The 23,668-nt window shown below is 37.6% G+C and overlaps 1 protein-coding gene across 1 annotated transcript in view; it reads left to right on the top strand.

The window, feature by feature from the left end:
* Positions 1 to 23,668, top strand: part of HECW2 (HECT, C2 and WW domain containing E3 ubiquitin protein ligase 2) — a 248,404-nt gene that overhangs the window by 186,858 nt on the left and 37,878 nt on the right. The window contains exons 17-20 of the mRNA XM_052663718.1: positions 2,480 to 2,563; positions 8,353 to 8,462; positions 18,369 to 18,489; positions 19,912 to 20,025. Coding sequence (XP_052519678.1) covers positions 2,480 to 2,563; positions 8,353 to 8,462; positions 18,369 to 18,489; positions 19,912 to 20,025 — 429 coding nt within the window. The remainder of the gene's footprint in view (positions 1 to 2,479; positions 2,564 to 8,352; positions 8,463 to 18,368; positions 18,490 to 19,911; positions 20,026 to 23,668) is intronic.

Below are 23,668 nucleotides of genomic sequence, written 5' to 3'. Positions count from 1 at the left end.
GAATATTGACATGAATTTGGGCAAACTCTGGGAGATGGTGAAGGACGGGGAAGCCTGGTGCTGCGGTCCATGGGGTCGCAAAGAGTCAGACACGACTTGGCGACTGAATAACAGTGATATAATGTATATCAAATAACACATTCCAGTGCCTTGTTCCTGGAAGCATATGACCCGTCTCTTGTCATTGTGATAAATTAGCTGGCCCTGTAGAGAGCTAGTCTCAGCCTGCCTCTGGTATGTTCTTAGTCACTTAGTTGTGTCCAACTTTTGCAGCCGCATGAACTGTAGCCCGCCAGGCTCCTCTGTCCGTGGGGATTCTCCAGGCAAGTACACTGGAGTGGGTTGCCATTTCTTCCTCCAAGGGACCTTCCCAACCCAGGGATCAAACCCAGGTGTCTCGCATTGCAGGTGGATTCTTTACTGTCTGAGCCACCAGGGAAGCCACACCTCTATATTTTCTGGCCTAAAGAATCAGGCAGTTGTCTTCACTGCCTCATAGTTAATATCTGGAAAGTGATGAGAAGTTTCCCAATTGGCATATTTCCTCCACTGTCTTTCGCTTTCTTTCCCTCACCCTGTCATCTTTCTGACTCAGGAAGCTATGATCTCTTCCTTATCCACAGGATATCGTAGGATGCACACAAGCAACAGTCAAGAGCATGCTATCTTTTTCATCACTCAACCCGTTCTGTGTGGTTCCAGTTAAATGAGTAGAAGAGAGAGTGCAGCCTGTTTGTTTTCTGGTTTTGTTGTTTGCCTAGTCCATTGTGGTGATAGACTAGAGGTAGCTTTTGTTTCTTCAAGATCACAACATGTTGTTAGTCACGCTTATAAGAGTACTTCTTTGGTCAAGTTCATTTTTTTTCCAAGATAATTTTTTTCTGATTTACCTTTCTTTAAACCAACTTTTATATCTCTTATCAAAATACCAGTTACCTGATAATGGGCCTTGGTTTCCATCATGTGCTTCAGACATATGATTATAACACTAGAGGGAAAATGTTCTGCTTGGTTTGAGACTTCAGACTGAAATAACCATAAGCAGAGAAGACAGGCTGACTTTTCTTTTCTGGTAGTTCCTCTATATATATGCCTTCCATTCACCTATATGTATATCTGTATCTGTATTTCCAGTAGCTAGCTGCTATATAGTATATATAATATGGCTATAATATTATATAAAATTAGGTAAAACATAATGTTTATACTGGCAATAAAAGGCAGAAAAGTTGAAAATATCAAACATTAGGTGCTTCATGTACTAACACATTATTTAAAATGGATCTAAGCAGAAGAAGCCTAGGACTAAACTCAGTTTATCATTCCCAGTAAGCTATGTGGTTAAGAGCACACATTAGGGAATTTTTCATCTCAACAGTTGAACCTTGTCATCACCTGATTACTTTCAAGCCTACAGGTAAATTAGAATTTGAAATTTGAGATTATAAAAATTAATTAGAACCTTATGAAACTATCAAATAGGAAAATAAGATACTCTATAGAAAATAACTAAATCTAAACAAATATTTATATCAGATATTGATACTTTATTTCATAGTATACAGAAATCAGAATATATCATCATTTAGCACTTACAGTAAAATTGTGTGTTTGTGTTGACTGTATGTTCCTATCAAAAGCAATGCTTTTAGTACCCAGTTTATGTTCTTATTTTTTGTCTTCTTATCAAAATTGATATAGTGTACTTTGAAATGGCATAATGTAAATGAATGGAAACAACCAAAAAAATTTTTTATTGAATTTATATTCATATAAAGAATTGAGATTAACAAAACAGTGACTCTTCAAACAAATGAACGCTGGTGTTATCACATGTATCTATAATAAATAATGGTCCAAAATTGTGTTTGGTATGTGTATATATAAGTATATACACATTTGCAAGAGTGTACATATAGTCTGTTTCACCAGCTGTAGTAACTGAAGGTGTTTTAGGTTTCAGTTATTTGAAAGGGCCACATGCTTTTATAGCGAATATATAATTTACAGATAGTACCTACTTCCAAGTAGAAATGTGCTCATCATGCATAATGTAGAGGTATATCCTCAGGAAAATAAATGAATATCCTATTTGGAATAACAAGGAATCAATCTGAATGGTCCAGACTGTTATTTATAGTCAAGCCCAAAACAAGGCTTTAACTCAAAGCAGAGACTGAATTTTATTGGTTGGTTGGTACTGCTACCTGTAGTAGTATTTGAGTAGCAAAAGATGAGAACAATAAAATATTTTTTAATCATTGTTAGAAATGGGTGATGTTGATGCTTATGAGGGTCCTCCTTGAAGACAAGGACCACGTTTTACTTGGATGCATATTCCTAGGGCACAGTAGCTACCACACAATAGGTACCAAAAAAAAGTGGTGACCATTCTTTTTTAAAGAAATCGTGCCTTAAGTACTGAATTATGTCGCCAACGTTTACTACACATATTTGAACTCTTTATTTGCTTGAATAGGGAGAAGATCCAATTTATCCGAACTGAAGGGACTCCAGGATTGGTGCGTCTTTCAAGTGACGCAGACCTTGTCATGCTGCTGAGGTATGTAACGCCTTTTCAAAGTGGGAAATCTCCTATCATCAGGCATTCTGGAGCACTTTAGAAAATAATGTGCTAGTATTGGCAGCAGGTAAGTGCTTCTTCTATTCTAAAAGACTTAAGGAATACTCGTGATGGAGATACAGGATACTGACTTAGTGATAAGTCATTTCAGATTTCATTTCTTATCACTGGAATCAGTTTGATTTTTGTTTTACCCTGCTGGTAGAGGATGCAGTATTAGGAAAGGGAAAGAGACCAATGAGTAGAATGTCCCATCACAGAATGAGGCAGAAGGTTATACCTCACTTACCGCATGAGAGTAAAAGAGAGGTTGTATTTGTATTTTCTCCAAAATTTTTTTCTCAGAATGTCTTTTGTCCCCTTTTGCTGATTTGATGTTATTTATTTACTTTATGGCTTTGAGAATTTAAGGTTGGGAAATCAGAGAAGAAACTTGAAATTTGGTCACTGGTACTCACTGCCAACTTGACAGACGTTCATAAAACTGACCAATTATATTTTCTTTTTTAATGGTTAGATGGGCTTTGATTTTGAACTTTAGGGGAGTTTAGAATGGAAACCTGGCAAGTTTTTAAGAAACTTTTTCAGTTTTGATTATTTTTCAAATGTAGGAGACCAGAGTAAAATAATATTTTGCTTTACCTAGTGGTTGGGACACCCACTATTATAATCTCCATAGAATTAAAGGGAAGTCATGCTGGGCCATTATCAAGCAATGTTTTATTTATTCCAAAGTAGTGCTAGTCTCATTCATATTATTCATGAGAATCTTAACTCTAACCATTTATACTGCATGCTTGATTGCTGCCATATTTGTAAAACTAAAGCCAAAAACTCATTTTCTTTTGCTCTGCAGTTGGAATGTAACTCAAAGGGATATAACCATTTTTCATGGATATTTTCCTTCATTGTATCCTGAACATGACCTATTTGGTGGATAGGGATCACTTCTCAGGCTAGATGCTAACCCTCCACTGTGGTGTTTAGGCAGTTCTGAAAGCAGGATGTGACATGCTAGATATTCATGAAGATTCTTGGTCAGTTAATGTGGAATATGATGTTTCTACCATAGTTTCGTTGTTGATAAAATAGCAAGTTTTATTACAAAGTTCTGGCTGAGATAGGACTCTTCTGATTCATTATAGAAGTCTGTGGCTTTTTTATTTAAAGAATTCTACTGTTGGAATTAGTAAAAACAAAAATGACTACAAAACAGAAATCACAATTATTGTATACCTTCTCTTGGTTAAGTGACGTTTAATGATATAGCCCTAAATATTTTGAGTTACAACATAGTTTATAATATTTGTATGTTGGTAAGCACTATAATTTGCATGAGTTTCTATGTGTTATGTGGTTGAATTTTAAAATATTTGAAAACTGATTTGTATATAGAGAAAGATTACATTTTTTCACCTTTAGGAAAACAGACATGTTTTCTGAAGTTAATGAGCCTTTGGAGAAACATGAGAAATTTACTTATATATTAATAGCTTTAGAATTATTACATATATGTGATAAATGATATTTATTCTAGACTTTTACTTCATTTGGATTAGCAAATAAGTGATTTTACACTGTAACAATGTATTACATGTGCATGCTTAATAAATAATGTTTAATGATTATTGAAACATTTTTGGATACTCTCATTTCTTTATTGTTTATTTTGCTTTGGAGTTTGAGTCATTTCCATCAGTTACTATAAACTCAGGCCCTGGATTTGTTCGTTACATAGATGGAATCTCTATGTCTGTTTTTATACTTTGTCTGTTTTTTCTTTCTATTTAAAAATATTTTCTTGGGTGAACTTTGTAGAACATGAATTTTTTTTAATAAAAAATATTTTTATTAATGTATAATTGATTTGTGTGCGTGCGTGCTGAGTTGCTTCAGTTGTGTCCTACTCTTTGTGACCCTATGGACTATCGCCCTCCTGGTTCCTATGTCCATGGGATTCTCCAGACAAGAATACTGGAGTGGGTTGCCATGCCCTTCTCCAGGACATCTTTCCAACCCAGGGATCAAAACCATGTCTCCTGCAACTCCTGCGTTGCAGGCATATTCTTTACCACTGAGCCACTAGGGAAGCCCATAATTGATTTTTACAAAACTATATAAGTTTTAGGTGTACAATGTAATGATTCAATGTTTTCATTTATTGTATTCCATTTTAAATTATTATAAAAATATTGGCCAGATTTTCTGTGCTGTACTTAATATCCTCATATTGATTTATTTTTTTACCTATATACGTTGTCTGTTTCTTAAAAAAGAAAGTCATGCTTGATACAAACGGACTTGAATATCAGCAAGCTGCAATATAGAGATGATACAGCTCCAGGAAATTATTCATTTCAAAATAAACCCATGTAAAGTTTTTTCCGATATAGCTATTATAAACTTAAGAATTTTAAAATAACTTTTCTGTATTTGTTATTGGTTATTCTATTTTGGCATTAGTGGTAAAGAACCTGCCTGCCAGTGCAGAAGACATAAGCAACATGGGTTTGATCCCTGCATCCAGAAGATCCCCTGGAGGAGGAAATGGCAACTCACTCCAGTTCTTGCCTGGAGAATCTCATGGACAGAGAAGCCTGGTGGGCTACAGTCCATGGGGTCATAAAAGAGTCAGACATGACTGAAGCAACTTAGCATGCATTCTATTTCATATATTCTGTTAAATTATAAAAAGTATACAGAGCTTATATAGGAAATGATTGATAAATTTGGCTACACTGGAATTGTTAATTTATGTAATGAAAGACATCACATATAAAGACATAAAGAAAGGCAACAAACTAGAAGACTATGTTCACATGATATAAAACAAAGATATCGTGAATACATAAAGCATGCTTTTAAATCCATTTGAAAGCAAATAACCCAAAAGAAAAATGAATAAAGGATATAAAAAGGCATTTCAAAAGAATCAAAGCATGAATAGCCAATAAACTCATGGAAAGATGATAGTAATCATAAAATGCAATTTCAAATGAGACACTATTTCACGTTATTCAATTGAAAAAATTAAAAAGTGATAATACCAAGTGAGAAATGGGAACTCCATATTGTCTGTATTTGGTGGTATTGCAGTTCTACAACCTCTTCAAAGAACAATTTGACAGTATCTTGTATGGAAAGAAAACCTACACTAATGACTAAGCAAACTCTGCTTTTAGATATATACCATATGTATACTTGGAGAAGGAAATGGCAACCCACTCCAGTACCCTTTCCTGGAAAATTCCATGGACAGAGGAGCCTTGTAGACTACAATCCATGGGGTCACAAAGAGTCAGACATGACTGAGCGGCTTCACTTCACTTCATATGTATACTAAGAAACTCTGTTATGTGTATACAAGACGATACATACAGTATAATCATTGCACCATTATTGATAAAAGCACACAGGTGGGGGAAAAGTCAGCATTTGTTAAGAAAGTTATGGATAAATAAACGGATACATTCATAGATAGGGCTTCCCTGGTGGCGCAGCGGTAAAGAATCCTCCTGCTATGCAGGAGCCACAGGAGATGGGGGTTTGATCCCAGAGTCAGGAATATCCCCTGGAGGAGGACACAGCAACCCACTCCGGTATTCTTGCCTGAAGAACCCCGTATTCTTGCCTGAAGAACCCCATGGACAGAGAAGCTTGGTGGGGTACTGTCCATAGCATTGCAGAGTCGAATACGACAGAAGGGCCTGAGCACATGCACAAACCTGCATAGAACGGACTGTAGTTTACATGGCAGGTAGAAATAGTAAAGTAGATCCCTTATATAGTAACACAGATGGATGTCAGAAATATATTGTTGAGTAAAATAGTTTAAGAATGTAATATACTTATAAATCATTTATATAATTTCTAGTAACACATAAGGCAAAAATATATTTTTTTCCTGTATACATATGTTGAAAATTTAAAATTCTGGAAGGATATGTTAAAATCATGATAGAGGAGCTCAAAAGGGGCTTCCTATACAATAGGAACATATACAGCTGTATAGATACAACTATGTATAGGTATATTCACCTCTATAAGTATGTATATATGTTTGAAGCAAAAGATAATAGTATAAATATGTGTTAATCCTGGATGATATGTATTGAGTGTTTTTATATTGTTCTCTGTCTCTGTGTTAAATTTTTCAAGTAGAAAATGTTCTCTCTTGGTATGAAAGTTTTCCACATATCGGTTGTATTTAAAGGAAATGATAGGTGTCATGGAGCAAAGGACACAGATATAGATGTTCAAGGAGAGGGTGCTAATTGCTACTCTTAATTTTGGTGTGAGTTTTTAAACCTTTGTGGTATCAACTGTTTTATGTGGCATTTTTCCTTAACAATCAACTTAAAATTCACATTATTCTAATGGTTATTGATTTATTGAGAAAGAGAATTGATTGTTTTGGGGCTTAATTTGGTATTACAAATACAGTTACTTATTGCTTCTTTTTCTAAATCTTTTGACCTTTATAGTTTAAAAGTGTATAGATGGCTTAACAATATGGTATCTAAAAATGCTTTTACTATAGTGGTTTATAGTGGTTTAACAGACATGTGCAGAGGAATGAAGACCAGAAAAGAACTATCAAGATGTTATTGTATTGTTATTAATATAGCCCAGAGTTTCAGCCTTAAAATTACTAACATTTCGGGCTGGATATGTCTTTGTTGCAGGGCACTCTTCTGTGCATTGTAAGATGTTTATCAGCATTCTGACCCCCACTCATTAGATGCCAAAAGTACTCCCTTCTCAGTTACAACCAAAACTGTCCTCAGACATTGTCCAATGTTCTCTGAGAGTACAGGAAAGGGCAGAATTGCCTCAGTTGAAAGCCATTTCTATAATCCTCAGGAGTTCTTTCCTTAAATCTCTGAAGACTAAACTGCTGCCACCTTTTCTCAATGTTTTCTGAAAACAAATTTAACAGATTTCTAGATTTGACTAACTTTAAAGAAAAGCCACTTCTACCTCTTAATTAAAAACCGCAAGTACTCTTACTTAGATTGTTGATTCTGTTTTGTCAAGTGTTTGTATATTTGACAGTCAACAGTATGTTTCTTTATTATAGCAGTTAATTAAAGTCTAGGATTTCAAGATCTCAGATTCCTGATTAGTATCTTCTAGGAGAGTATTAGAAATAAAAACTGCACTATGGAGCAGAAAGAAGACACTAGATTGAATAAGATCAAAATCCTCACATTTGAAAAATATTATAAAGTCAGAGTAAATAGGAAAGCTAATTATTTAGCAGTTGTAATTATTTTCAAGGTGTTTTATTATATTTTGCTTTTAATTCTCCAATGAAATCCTGAGTTCTTTGAAGGCCAAGATCCTGTTCTATATGTCTTGGAATGAAGATATAGAACATACTTTGTGTATTAATTATGGGTCCTCAATAAACATCATCTCTTGTGTTTGAATCTTATTCTCAAATGTAAAAATAAAAAATCCAGTCTATTTTCAAATGAACACGCAAACTCAAACTCACTTATTTAAGTGGCACAATAGAAATTATGTTGTCCAAAGCTGATGGGAAAACAGGTAAATAACCTCAGGTCTCACAAAAGCTGCAAACAGCCAGCGTTTTGTCCCAAGGATTACCCACAGGAGAAAGGGGACGGATGCTTTCTTTGGGATGTGAACTGGACCTCAGATGGAACGAGCCAGAGGGAGAGATCAGCTTACTCATTGCAGAAACAAAGCATTTACCCGTATCTTTGGCTAAAGTATGCATTTTGTTTCTTGTCTTTCCCCAGTTTATTTGAAGAAGAGATAATGTCATATGTGCCTCCACATGCCTTACTCCATCCCAGCTACTGTCAGTCCCCACGTGGCTCCCCTGTGTCCTCTCCCCAGAACTCACCAGGTGAGTCCACCTGCTGCGTGCAGTGAATTCTCTAAGGAATGAGCCCTGAAGTCAAATGTTCTGTCCTCATAAAGGACAGTAAGGGAACACTTTGGGTACATCTGTAGTGTTAACACGGGTTTCTGGGGCACTTCCTGTCTCTGAAAATGGCTTGTTTCCATGGGGAAACATTTTGACAGGAAGATAATGACATTCCAAAATAGGAGGATAAATATTAACAGTATGAAATACACTGATGCAGAATTTACTTTTGTTATGTCATGTGGCGTCTACTATGCCTTAGAAAATATTGAGCACAAAATACTGTGTTAGCTTTTTGGATTTAAAAAATTCTAGTTAGGAGATTGATTCAGTGAATAATAAAAAGAAATCTCCAGTTTCAAGAAATAATACAGATTAAAATTAGCCAGTTTAATGGTCTTAGATAATTTTTTTCCCTTCAGTACTCACTAATTGCATTAGATAGGAAGACCAGAGATTCATGGACAGGTAGAACATGTTGATAAATGAAATAAACTAAAAAATTTAAGTTTAAATTCTTTTTGAAAGAGGTATGATGTAAACAGAAGAATGAATGAATGAACGAATAAAAAGTAGATAATGCAGCTTAGTAAATGAGTATTTTTTTAAGGAAAGTAGTCATGATGTTGACGAAACATCAGCTATATTTATCCTTTTTATAAGCTATATGTTGTTCACACCATAGCTGCTATCAGAATTTAAAACTATTTTAATAGAAATCCAAACTCTGTCTGTGTCACTAAAAGTTGCTTTGTGTTCTTTGACATATAACTTTTGTTTTCATATATTGGTATCATAATGAAGCTACGGACTAACTGAATACCATAAACAGGAAAAGGTCTATTAATTTGTTCGTTTAACAGAGATAATGAGCATCCAGCTATGATCCAAGCACTGAATTAGACCCTGGTGCTACAAAGATGAATAGTACCGTCTCTGCCTTTGAAAATTCATGGTGGGGCAGTGAGTCAACAAGTGACTGAAAGCTCTGTGGTTAGTCCTGTAATGAAGAGATGTATTGGGAACACAGATGTGGGAATGATTCTTCCTTCAAGGTGTGGGGGTGGGGAGTTTAGGGAAAGGTGAATACAACAGGTGTGAAGGGAAGCCTTGAAGAATGATGAATAGGATTTTACCAGGTGGTCCAAAAGAACGAGGACATTGTAAGTAAAGAAGTAGCAAAAGCTAAACCACAGAAACATAAAGCAGTTTAGGACAAATTAATACATACAAGTGAAGGCAAGTTCTCAGAGGTCAGGTTGGGAAAATAGGCTAGAGTTGGTTGGTTACTGAAGCCTCACTTTGTACTCCATGTGGAACCACTGAAAATTTACAAACAGAAGAGCAGAACTGGCTTTACAAAGTTCAGTTTGGTGGCCATGCGCAGAATGTATTAGAATATGAGAGACTAGAGTTAGAGAATCCATCTGGGAAGCTGTTGCATTAATTCAGGCAACACGATAAAGGGATGGACTATAGGGCTTCCCAGGTGGCGCTAGGTTCTTTACCAGAACCTGCCTGTGAATGCAGGAGATGTAAGAGAAGTGGGTTTGACCCCTAGGTCAGGAAGATCCCCTGGAGGAGGGGATGGCAACCCACTCCAGTATCCTTTCCTGGAGAATCCCGTGGACAGAGGAGCCTGATGGGCTACAGTCCATAGGATCGCAAAGAGTTGGACATGACTGAAGCGACTTAGCATGCAATGGTGATGGAGAAAAGGAAGTTAATTCAAAGACTATGTTGGATCTACGTAGATTCTAGAACTTTGAGTCTAGGCGGGGATGAGTGAAGACAGATTCTGAGGTCCTCACCACATGGACTGCCTGGCAGATGGTAATGCCATTTACTAAGAAAGGGAAAAGGTTAGACTGAAGGGGGGAGGGGATTAAAGGAAACTGATTTGGGACATGTTTTATTGAGGAATCTTTGGACCATCCAACTGGAGATGCCCAGAGACAGCTGGAGAAACAGTCTTGGAGCTCAGGAGAGGTTGGCAGTTAGAAACACAGGTTTACTGGTGGCAGTTGCGGCCCACAGGGTAGATTAGAAGAACTAGGGAGGACAGGTCAGTGGAAAACAAGAGAAAATAAAGGACGGTGACGTGAGCAGCTCCAATATCCAAGAAGGGGCTGAGGATGCAAGTGAGAGAGTCAGTGGATTTTGGAAGAGAATCAGGAACATCTTTTCAGGGAAGCCAGGTTTCAAGGAGGAAGGACTGGCTCCCAGGGCCAGGTGCTCAGAGGAGTCAAGAAGGATGAGGCCTGAGAAGAGGCTATTAGATTTGAAGATCATGAAGTTTTATATGACATTTCCCAGAGCAGTTTCCATGAATTAATAGGTCATAAACTGGAATGTTACCAGTTACAGGATGATAGGAGATGTGAAGTAGAAAAAGGGGGTAAAAAATACTCTTTCCATTAAACATGGAAGTGAAAATAAAGCAAAATAAGGCAATGCTTAGAAGGAGAAGAATTAAGGGAAGGATTTTAGGATGTGGAAGTGGAGTGTTTATGTATGTGTTAAGGTCAGATAGTGTGGGTGGGAGGAAAGTGGTTTGTTGAATGGGGTGAAGAAGCAGCCGCATTTAGCAAGCACAGGCCTGCGGGAAGGCAGGACACTGGAGACAAAAGCACAGGCCACCTTTAGAACAACGTAGGGACCCTGTTTTGACGATACAGGATGGGGGAAAAAGTGTATGACTCTAGGGGTAAGTTAAAGGAGTAGGAGAAAGATTAATGGAATTCGTTACTGGCCTTGGTCATTTACCAACCGTGTGTGACTTTGGGCAGTTTACTACTGTCTTTCCTGAATTTGAATTTCTTTTTCTTTAGTATGGAAATAATAACAATCACCTCCCATAGTTATCTGGAGAAGAACACCTTGCCTGGTACCTAGAACATGACAAGCATCCAATAAATGTTAGTTTATCCCTTTTTCTTTCTTTCTGGAAGTTGAGAAGTATAATTTGTTAATATTTGAACCACTAATAACTGGTTTGTATGAATCTACTGATTCCTGATTTACTGAACTAGCTGCCTAGAGTTTTAATCATTCTGACTGGTCTTAATCTTAGCTGGAACCTAAGGGGATGTTTAAATGTTTAAATGTGTTGTCCCTTCACTTCATGCTTTATGGTTAAATTAATGAAGCTCTTTGGAGTATTGCTCATTCCAGTCAAAGCTCTCCTTTCCAGACCTTTACTGTGGCCCCATCCTCCCAGAGAAAAAGGTAGATCTCTAGATTCTGTCCCTTCTGGGCCCTACAAAGGCATATTCTCTCAATGATGAGTTTGACATTCTTGAGACTATGAACATTCTAAATGGTGACTGTTTCTTTTTATATAGCATCACAAATGTACATGCGTAATTCATGTTGGCAATAAATGCATTCTGGAAGCAGATTGAGAGTTATACAATTTCCAAACATATCAAAATTGCTTGCAGTGTTTGTGGTGGTTTTAATTTTCAGGAAGAATCATCTCCATATTTTGGCCTACTCGCTTTCACTGGGCTTTATTTGATCTTGAAATTGGGATGTACTGCCTGATATCAACGGAAGTAACTATAACTAATTCCACATGATACGAAGGCAAGACTAGCCTCATTTACCCTGTGGAAGAATCTCTGTTTCTTTGAGTAAAATAGCCTCTTCTTCGACCAATACTCCTGAAGTTCTTATGAAAACATTTCAAATGGATTTTTGAAAGTTGTCTTATACTCTTTCTTATGACTAGAATTTCATCCCTTTTAGTGGTGTGAGAAATAATATTGTGAAAATTATGACAGTCATAAATTTTAATGATCTTTCGGAACGCCTAGGAACCTGCTAAACTTTCCACACTTTTCCTCATTCCAAGCACATTTACATGTCTTTTCAAGTGCAGGGGAGAGAGGGCATTGGAAACTTTGACTCACTGCTTTTTGCAGCTGTTATAGTGTTCACCTAAAGTTGTCAAAATTTTGGAATGTGAAGGTTTGTTTTTCTAGGTCCATTATAGTGCCAGTCCTGACCTTAGTTATGCCAGAAGGAAAAGACCTTTCCAATTACCGTATGGTTTATTATGCCAAATATAGGACCCAGAAGTTTATTTCAGAACTTTTTGTAGCTGCACATTTCTAGGAATTTAAATGCAAGAACACCTCATTTATCTGATATTGTTGGAGATGAGCTCACTTATGTGAATTTTCCACGTGACCAAAGCTATAATGTTGAACATCAGAGAATTCATTTCACCTACCGTTTGCTGAGACTTTTTAATCAGTACATTATATCTCTCCCTGCTTCCCTGTCCTCAGTGCCTTGAGGCTGTTTCATATTTGAGGGCATCTTCAGACAGAGCTGTTATTACTTGACTGGAACTGGAACCTCTGAGAGCTAGTAGAGCACCAGGTCATGCTCAAGGGAAGTAACCAGACCGAAGAGCACTGAAGAGCCGTGTGGGTCTCTCCTGAAGGCTGTCTTGAGGGCAGTTACTTCTCCCAACACACAGTGCAGCTCCTTAAGGACCCTCTTTCCCCGTTTCCCTCCAAAGTCTTATCATCCCAGCTTTTGCTTGTCTTGTCAGCGCTTTTCACGAATATCCATCCTTCTCTTCCCTTCTCTCCCCCCTCCCTCCCTTTCTCCCTGACTTCCTCTTTTCCTGTTTCTCTCTGTCTCTCTCTCTCCCTCTTCTCCCTCCTTCCCTCTTGTCTTCCTTCCACCTTTCCTTTGCCCTCTCCCTTCCCTCCTTTCCCTCATAGTCTCTGAATTAGCTTTATACTTGTTTTTAGAAAAGCAGTTTTATCCTTGCTTTTGTTTTAGTATCCTAGCTTTCTACTTGGAGAAGGAAATGGCAACCCACTCCAGTGTTCTTGCCTGGAAAATCCCAAAGACAGGGGAGCCTGATGGGCTGCCGTCTATGGGGTCGCACAGAGTCAGACACGACTGAAGCGACGTAGCAGCAGCAGCTTTCTACTTGTTTTAGCTGTATATTTGTGGGGCTCTATGCTCAGCCCCACAAAGATGATCTAGGAACCAAACAATACAAATGAAGGAAGCTCTTCATTAGTGGGTGGGGATGGGGGGGTAAGATTCCGAAGGCTGAAGGAGAACCAAATACTACTGTCTCTGTCACAATAGGCAGGTGGTTTTATTTTTGTGTTTCTGTTTGGTGTTCTCAGAGGATGCCAGTCCCTGGCATGCCCTCCAGCCTTGCTCTTTTAATAAACTGCTTTTAATTTGCTAACATTTGAAAAATCAGATATGATTGTTTTTTTTTAATGGTATGTAAGTAGAATCATCAACAAGGTCAAAACAGTGATGTGAGGGCCTTTCATTACTCGTAGAGAATAAAGCAAAAATGCTAGGACTTCCTTGCTTGTGCTCTGTACCAGCTACTTTTGAGTTTTTTCTTAATTCCATTGTTGATCTATGTTCCAGAAGATAGAGTTTTCCAGAAATTATTTTAGTGCCTAATAGTTTATTCTCATTCATTAACAGGGAATTATAAAAAAGAAAACCATAGCGTTTATTGTTTTTAAAAAGTGAACAGAAAAGAAATGCGCTTCTGAGGCATCCCAGTTCAGAAGCCTGGAACCATGCTGAACTGGGCTAAGCTTCACCCTTCCACCACAGACCAAGAGCCAGTCATCAGAGCATTCTGGGTTCTGGGTGTCACACCCAGCATCAAAGAAGACCCAGACTTCTTAGCAGTTTGATACCAAGATTTTTCTTAGTATCACCTAGAAAAGAAATCCTCTGTCTGGTAGAATTCTTAAAGTTTGTATAGGATTGTGCAGTTTTGTAAGAGTCTATGGAAGTAATATTAACAGCATTATATGGGAGTGCTTTAGAACTGCTTAGCAAGGTTTTTTTTTTTTTCAAATCTTACATCTGTTACTGAAATTTTTCCTGCAAATAATTAACATAATACTGACTCTTCATAAAATCAGCCTTTTATTTGATCACTTCTTGTATGCAATGTTGATCTTTTGTATCTGACTTCCTTTTTTAAGACCATGAAGACTATGACATGACTCTCTCTAAGTGAATCATATCCTAGAACTTCCCTTGCAGTTATGATTCTTATTCAGTTCTGTGAGCTCACTCTCCAAGATACTTTTTTCTTTATTTCCAAAGTGGAAGTAATATTGTTTCTGCCATGGATTTTTTTGGCAGTTGCACCTGACTTGCATTAAGAATTTGACAAGGGCCAGCAGCATAATTTACTGTAATTTTAAAACCATGATGTAATGTGTAAATGATTTTTTCATAATAGAACTATTAGCAAAAGAATATTTGCGTTTAACAGTTTCTGTCTCCAGAGTCTCCATAATTGAATTCCTTTACCTAGAGCTTAAATGGAGTTAGAGCTAATTTTTATTAAGTGTCTGTGTTGATATTGACGGAATGCATTATGGCATTTCCCACATCCTTTTAAACATCTCAAATTATTTGGCAGTAGAATATGTGCTGTTTTTAAAAAGTAATCAGCCCTTAAAGAATTGTGTTTCTTTTGTGTCTGGAAAGATTTTCAGTCTTTTGTTCCTCTTTTTCCTCTTCCCTATAAATGTCTGTGCTCTTGAAAGCTGATTCATCATGGCTGCTTTCTGAGCTGTCTGGGTTTACTAGTCTGCAATTTCTCAGACTGCAGCCATAACAGCTTTATTCTGCCACGACTTGTGCTGCAGGGCTCTGCTCCTCAGCTGTCCGAGAGAGGAGACTAGAGTTCATGCAGATTGTGTTCCTTCATGTTGCAGAGGATGTCTTACAAATACATGGGAAGTACCCCCACTTTGTCCCTGGATGGTGCCCAGGGATTTCATTGGTTAGTTTTGACCTTCTTGTGGGAGATAATGGTCCTCAGCCTTGGCTGCATGTGGGAATCATCTGGAGACCTGCATGACACACGCATGTCTATGTCTTATCCCCACCGATTCTCATGTAGTTATGTCCTGGTTGTGGCCTGAACATTGGGTTTTTTAAAAAGCATCCTCAGTGATTCTGATGTACATTCAAGATTGAGAACTACTGCCTAGGAGCCTTCTGTATCCCAGGCCTTTTAAGGTCAAGTTTATTTGTTTCCTTTATGGCATAGCTTTTTGGTAAGATTCATAATTATGCCAATAGAACTCTGCACATATTACTAATCAATAGATGATTTTATAAAATTCCATTCTCCAAATCCCACTGCATTTCCCCATGTGTTTAGTATTCACCTTTATGCAGATAATTGCAATAACAACATTTACATGGGGCTGCTGATGCAGCAGGCATTGCATGAAGTGATGTACCACACAGACACTGACTCATTTAATCCCCAAGTGTGGCCTGGATCTCATACTGAAACTCCAGTACATGTTTTCAAGTGCTGACAGGGTATATCTACCTGAACAGCTGTCATCTCCAGCTTAGTATGTATAAAGCCTCACATGCCCCCCGTCCTCCAGCATCAGTCAGAACGGGCTCAGATCCTAAATCTACCATTCACTGGCATATGCCTTCAGCTTCCTTAGTTACAAAGTGGTGGTGAAGGTAGTAATAACAATGCCTCCTTCTTAGGCTTGTGAGGATTTCCCAAGATCCGCTTTGTGAAGTGAATGGTCCCTATTGCATAGCAGACACAACAAATGACAACTCCTGTTACTGTTTAAAAGGTTTTTTATTACCACGTGAGCTTCCTATTTCTCTTCCTTACTTATCTATGGTTACCAGTTCTTATTTCACATTGTAAAAGCCCCTCTGAGTCACCACAGTCCATCCCCTCAGGGGGATGTCCTCATCCCCTCAGGCTTCTGTTTCCGCAACTACTCCTGACTAAATCTCCTCCCTCTTCTTTCCTCCTTCCTGTCCTTATTCTACTCAACACCCTTTGAAAATCATTTATGAAAGAAAGCATCACTTGTTTGTTATTTCCTTGCTTGAGAACCTAAAAAGGGTTCCCCCTGCTTGCTGAATCATGCTCACACTTCTTGGCTAGGTTTTTAAAAAGTCTCATAATTTGGTATCAAACTTCTGACCAATGTAATATTCTACTTTCCAGCATTCCCCATCTGCTCTAGGTTAGTGGGGTCTCCACAGTGTCTTCTGAACATTCAGGCAATGCTTATTCCAGCTCTTGCTGCCCTGCCTCAGTATAGCCTATGGGTTCTCCCATGTTTATAAAGCCATATAACATTTTGATCTCTGTTTATCCCCATTTACTATTACTTTTCTGTAACACTGGTCTCAAATGCATTGTCACTAAAAGGCTGTGGCACAGTGGGGAGCACAGGCTTCACCTCACGGGGCAACTGTCCTCCTAGGGAAATGCAAGCCAGTTGTTACAAAAGTCCCTAGATAATTTTCAGGAGAAATCAGATTTTTTTTTTTAACTTGAAATCTCCTAAATTTTAAATGTAGACAGTTAATTTAAATGGCATTCTATCATGTATACTATCATGTAAGAATTGAATTGCCAGTCTATGTCTGACGCAGGATACAGCATGCTTGGGGCTGGTGCATGGGGATGACCCACAGAGATGTTATGGGGAGGGAGGTGGGAGGGGGGTTCATGTTTGGGAACACATGTAAGAATTAAAGATTTTAAAATTAAAAAAAAAAAGAATAAAAAAAAATTAAAAAAAATAAAAATATTACATGGCAAACAAAATAGATCGATAAGGCCAGGTACAGCTCAGCCATACCCAAGCTATAGTTTTATTTTCTTGTTTTTATTAATATTTTTTAAAATAAATAGTTTTATTTTTTAGTTTTATAGTTTTACTTTTTATTTTATAGAGCTGGGCTATAGTTTTATTCCTTCTGCTTTATAGGAGTTTGTATACCATCTAGTTTAGGACTTAACCATTCTCTAGTTGTTTGATATGTACTATTTCTGTCTTCCCAACCAAGATATCCACTCCAGCAACCTGACCTTGTTCATTTTGAGCATCTGTTGCTGAACAGTATTAGCAAAAATAATCATCACTTAGTTGATTCATGCATAACGATATATGTAAGGAGCTTACATGGTGTGTAATGTAAGACACATCACAAGTTTTGATTTCTTGTGTCTTTTATTGTGTTGTGAAATTTAGTGGAAGTATCCCATATTTTTGTCATGGTGCCTGATTCCCATATTCGTCATCAGTTTTGCATCCTGGCTTGTCAGTTAATCACAGTGTAACACAGAATCAGATTTTTTTTATGGAAAGGGGAACAAACTATGTTGCTTTTATATTTTATTAATTATGCTTGCTGTGGAATGATATGTAAAACATCTTTAGATAAGCTGTAGGTAATCACAGTACTTGGCACATATTAAGAACACAACAAATCATAGTATTATTTACTCTACACAACCAGGAGATGTAGGCTTTCTGCAGTTATGGCTGAATTTTGTTTCAGATCAGTATTATTCTACCCTGTAGTATGAAATGTATGTAATTATGTGTCTACAGTATTTCTTAGTTACATTATAGTGCATATCAAAAATAAGTTTTTGAAGGTTTTTCGTCAAGTATGGAAACTCACTGTTCTTGCTTTGTGTACCACGTACTTTCACATTGTAACTTCCTGTCTAACTGCCATGATACCATCTCACCATTAGACCTGAGTAATTCTGTTTGACTTATATTAATTTGGGCTGAAAAGAGGAACATACTTCACTAACACATAGGCACCATTAATTCTTCAAACAGAATTGCTATTCTCAACCAAAAGGCCACAGGGAAGACATCTAAGACATCTTAAGATCCTGGGTAAGCCCTGTGATGTCCTTCAACTTGGAGAGGTGAAAGTGCAGGAGCCCGAAAGTATAGTCTCTTACTTGTTAACTGTGGTCTCAGCCACATGGTAATATTTTTTTTTCATGGTGATATGATGAACATCAAATCCACTCCCTTGTCTCTTTGTGGTTTGCTGTAGGTACTCAGCGTGCCAATGCCCGTGCTCCAGCCCCTTACAAGCGAGACTTTGAAGCCAAACTAAGGAACTTTTACAGGAAGTTAGAGACTAAAGGATATGGACAAGGCCCAGGGAAATTAAAGTAAGTCAAAATGATACAAACCCCAGGATTGGTAGATGGTAATAGGATGCAATGCTTTGGGGATTGTAGGAAATAGATTGTGGTTTGGGATGACCAGAATCTGTTTAGTTAACATAATTATTTTGGTGTATATAAATCACAGTATCACCTAAAACACAGTTGTTGAATTAAGCACAATTAAACTTAAGGTTTTAAAGCAGATAGGAAAGTGACAATCATGTTTCATGTAAAAAATACAAGCAAAATTAAAAGCTGATTTATTTTGTTCTCTTGAAAAGTACCTCTTTGTTGACTGTTCACATGTTCACTAGATATAAGGCTGTCACAGAGTCCTGTGTTGCACATCACTGCCTGGCTGATTGGAGTATAGTACCACCACTGCTTAGCTCTGTTTTCTTCCATAAAATAAGCTTCACCTCCCTTTAAATGGGGAAATTGAAAGATCATCAGGTTGTTTGGCCCAGAATTAAGTGAATTTCCCACTTACCCGTATTCCCTTCAGCCCCACCCCCACCCCATCTCATGTCTCCACTAAAGATCACTATGGCACTTGAGAGAGGACAGAGAAAGAGGTCTGACTGTAGCACCACCATGAGCTGGGTGTGCTAGAAAAAACGCCCAGCCCAACAGCTGCACAGCTCACTGCCCCCGTGCAGGGCTTGCTCCACTGAACTCGCAGGTTCCCCTTTCATCACCTTCAAAAAACATCAACCTGCTGCAAACACTGTATGTCTCTGAGCTTCACTTATGAAAATCTTGATGATCAAACTTTCATGCCTTTGGCTTCCCTGTCATCTCCCTTTCCATTACTATTTGCATTAAGGGCAAATTTACACCTGTTTAAAAATGACTTAAATTGCCATTGTCATAAGTAGATTAATCAACTGCAAGTATCATTCATTTTTATCTGTCACCTAGAGAGTTTCAAGGTTCACCTAATTTTAAAGTTAGAAAAGTTTATGTAAACTCCTCTCTTTTAAAGGACACTAAGAATTTGTCTTTCTTGTTCTCACTCTCATCTTTCTAGCTACTTAAGAATTGAATTCCTGGTCTAGGTGCATTCATTACATAGAATGCTTAAAACATGACCTAGGTTTAATCTTCCTTTCATAAATAAAAGTTTTGTAAGTGTGTGTGTTGATTTTAATCATTTTCCTCCCGGGATAAATGAATTTGACCACCAGAACTTTTGCATTGTTTTTACAGGTCTTAGGTAGGATGCTCTATTTACCAATGATTCTCTGATGTAACTTTTGTTAATGCTATTAAGAGTTAAAGACAGACATGTGCTTTATTGCAGACAGCAATGATAGTAAGTCATCCCACTTTTCACCTAGTTGTGGTAATAGCAAGTGCTCAGTTCTGGAAAGATAAGGATTAGGAAATCATCTGTATTTTTCCAAACTGTCTCTTCACGGACAGGTTAATTATCAGAAGAGATCACTTGCTCGAAGATGCTTTTAATCAAATTATGGGCTACTCCAGAAAAGACCTGCAGAGAAATAAGCTGTACGTCACATTCGTCGGGGAGGAAGGGTGAGTAGCACAGAGAAGTGGCCTCTGATGCGTGGGCTGCGGCTGCAGGCGGATGTTTCCCCACAACGTCCCCTGTGGTTGCCTAAAACAGGAAATCCTTCTGGCAGGAAATGCTGTTCTCATACACTTAAACCTTTCAGCTATTTTTTAAAGCTTCCCCTGGTTTTTAAATCATTTGACATAAAGATTCTTTGGTAAAAGCTCATAACTACAGATCATTTTTAAGAGCAGAATCTTAGTTTCATTTCTTCTCTCTTTAACTCTTTCTCTGAAAAGGAAAATGTGCTTTTTTAAAAAACTTGAAGTATAGTTGATTTATAGTGTTATATTAGTCTCTGCTGTAGAGCAAAGTGATTCAGTTATATATATGTACATTCTTTCTGAAATTGTTTTCCATTATGGTTTATCCCAGGATATTGAATATAGTGCCCTGTGCTATACAGTAGGATCTTGTTGTCTCTCCATTCTATATATAATGGTTTGCATCTGCTAATCCCAAATTCCCACTCCATCCCTCCCCCAACTCCTCCCCTTCAGAAACCATGAGTCTGTTTTCTATGTCTGTGAGTCTGTTTCTGTTTTGTAGATAAGTTCGTCTGTGTCATCTTTTAGATTCCACATATAAGTGACATCGTATGGTATTTGTTTTTTTCTTTCTGATTTACTTCACTTAGTATATAATCTCTAGGTCGGTCCATGTTGCTACAAATGGCATAATCTCTTTTTATGGCTGAGTATTATTCCATTGTATATACGTGCCACGTCTTCTTTATCCATTCATCTGTTGATGGACATTTGGTTGTTTCCACATCTTGGCTATTGTGAATAGTGCTGCTGTGAACATAGGGAGCATGTATCTTTTCAAATTAGAGTTTTGTCTGGTTATAAGCCCAGAAGTGGGATTGCTGGATCATATGGTAACTCTAGTTTTGGTTCTTTTGTGAAACCCTCATACTATTTTCCATGATGGCTTCACCATTTTACATTCCCACCAACAATATAAGAAGGTTCAAGACATGGACTTTGAGAGAAAAAGCAAGAAATTGCATTTTAACATCTATGATCTTGTTATGTGCACTGGAATGCAAAGTAAATCATACTTCACCTGTCAAAAAAGTTCAGTTTTAGAATCACGAGTCAGAAACCAGTGTTTGCTAGAGGGGAGGGGATGTGAGCATGGGGGAATGGGTGAAATAGACAAAGGGTATTAAGAAGTACAGACTTCCAGTTGTAAAATAAATAAGTCATAGGATGTAATATATAGCAAGGAATATTGTCAGTAACAGTGTAATAGCTTTCTGTGCTGATGAGATGGTAACTAGACTCACGGTGGTTTGGTGGTTATCATACAGTGTATAAAAATATGGAATCACTATGTTGTACATCTGACACTGATATTGTATGTCAACTATACTTTGATTAAAAAGAGAGACAAAAAGAAAAGAGGGGGAAAAATCCTCCTATTCTATCTGGATACTTCCCCAGCAGTAACTTTTAGGCCTTAGTTCTTATTTTTCTCTCCCCACTTTTTCTCTTTCTTTGGCACACCTACCAAAATAACTACCTACCATAAAGAGAGCCTAGCCTTCTATGACTCTTCCGTGAGTGTGCTCGTGGAGATAAAGTTAGGAAATGAACGCAGTGAAGACTCCTACACAGTGTTTATTCCATTCAAATAGGCATACCAGTGGTTTTATGACTCTTCAGAAGATGGCAGCTCTCGTCTCTCCTAGAGTCATTCCTCTTTCCTCATTTCAGGTTTAGGTTTGGAGTCTTAGCACCTTCTTTGTAGACATCACTAATGTGAATTTTAAAAATATCACATGAGTGCTGAAATTCCAGTTGTCTTCTCTTTAACTGCTTAACTCCTATTGATTTGGATCATTCTAAGGCTACAAGCTCAGTCTTGCCCAGGAATAAAGTGGATTATGGAATCTTAATAATATTCAACAAATTCAGCCATGTGGTATTTGGTTGATGAAATGGAGCTGTCAAAGTATAAAATAATTTTCATGTGCTAGTCGAACTAGATAATAGCAAAATTAAAATTCAAAATTAGGCCTCTTGTCTTCCTTACAGGATTCTTAGACCAATATTAGGATTTAGGCAAAACTCCTGAGCTCTGGGCTTCCTTGGTGGCTCAGATGGTAAAGAATCTGCCTGCAAGGTGGGAGGCCCCAATTCAATCCCTGGGTTGGGAAGATTCCCTAGAGAAGGGAATGGCAACCCACTCCAGTATTCTTGCCTGGAGAATTCCATGGACAGAGGAGTCTGACATGCTACAGTCCATGGGACTGTAGAGCAGGACACGACATTTTCACTTCACTTCTTGAACTCTAATCTACCTGAATTTTTTCCTACCCATGGGTCTTTTCACTATTTCAGCTAGTGACTGATAATTTATCTTGCTTAATGTAGTGTCTCCCAGCTGTGCCTAGGTTAAAATAAAATATTAGATGGGAAAACAATATAATGTGAGAAAGTCTGAAAAGCTTGCCTGAGTCTTGAGCCTTTTGTTGCCGATGAGCCTTAGTGGACTTCTAGCTTTTGTTAGTTGCCTTAAAGATGCAGGTGCACAGTTGAAAATGAAGGCAAATGTTTTTAGCCTAATCACAGGTATGCATGGGATTCCAAGTATTTCCTTACATAACCAGCCTAGTTTGGATGAGAATACTTTTCCTCCCTCAGAGCTCCAGCTGTCTTCCATAATTGTTAGACCACAGTTTGTTGAGATCTCAGAGATGTAGTCATGAGTCTTTGGAAGCACTGTTACTTCGGTTTGAATAGAACAGATGCTTATCATGCTTTATCATCTTAAAGCTGTCTCCCCATGATCTGGACTGACATCCGTTCCTAGGAGGAGGCCCAGACAGAGTGGGGATTGAAACCTCTTTATTTAATTGCTACTAATGTCCAAGTATTTCCTGCCTCTATTACCTGTCTTCTTCTTGTAACCCCAGAAGGAAAATAAGACGGAAGATATTTTGAGGTGTGACCTTAGCCCTCAGGGACAATCTCTGCATAAGGCTTATTGAGGCTGGAATAGGGCCAGGTTATTTCTGATATCATGCTTTATCATGTCAGTGTCATACATATGTATTATTAGATATCAAATTTATTTTGCTATGAAGTCATTAGGAATACATCATATGTTTTGCAAGATTAACTCAAAACAAAATTAAGAAGTTATTTTAGCCTTTGCCATCTTATTACATTAAAATTAAAGATCATAACATTTCTTTCTGGTTTCTAATAAATACCCAAAGAGAAAAGCTTCCTAGGTTTTTCTGTGGAATTCTGGAATGGAGCTGAAAATTTTCTGTCCCTTTTCCTTCATTAATTTTAATGTCCTCAAAATGTGTTATTTTGGAAGTTTTTCATGTTTAGCTCTAGTAATGGGTATTAAAAAAGAATATACAACTAGTGTGTAGATGTTGGCTTTTAATATTGTTCTTTACTAAAGGGGACTAGAGCTCCTTGTAGAAATGGATGATTCTCGGACTGGGGCAGGAATTGTACAAGACAGTGTCTGAAGCATCTTGTACCAGAAAGTATAGGGAAACTCAAAACAATTCACAGTGATGTCAAAGGGACACAAGAACCATATGAAAGAACTCCCAGCGGTCAAAGCTGGAACAATTTG

This window comes from Budorcas taxicolor, chromosome 2, assembly GCF_023091745.1.
Source record: "Budorcas taxicolor isolate Tak-1 chromosome 2, Takin1.1, whole genome shotgun sequence".
Taxonomy (NCBI): Eukaryota; Metazoa; Chordata; class Mammalia; order Artiodactyla; family Bovidae; genus Budorcas; species Budorcas taxicolor.
The sequence above is the reverse complement of the archived record's forward strand: the minus strand, read 5'-3'. Positions and strand labels throughout refer to the sequence as shown.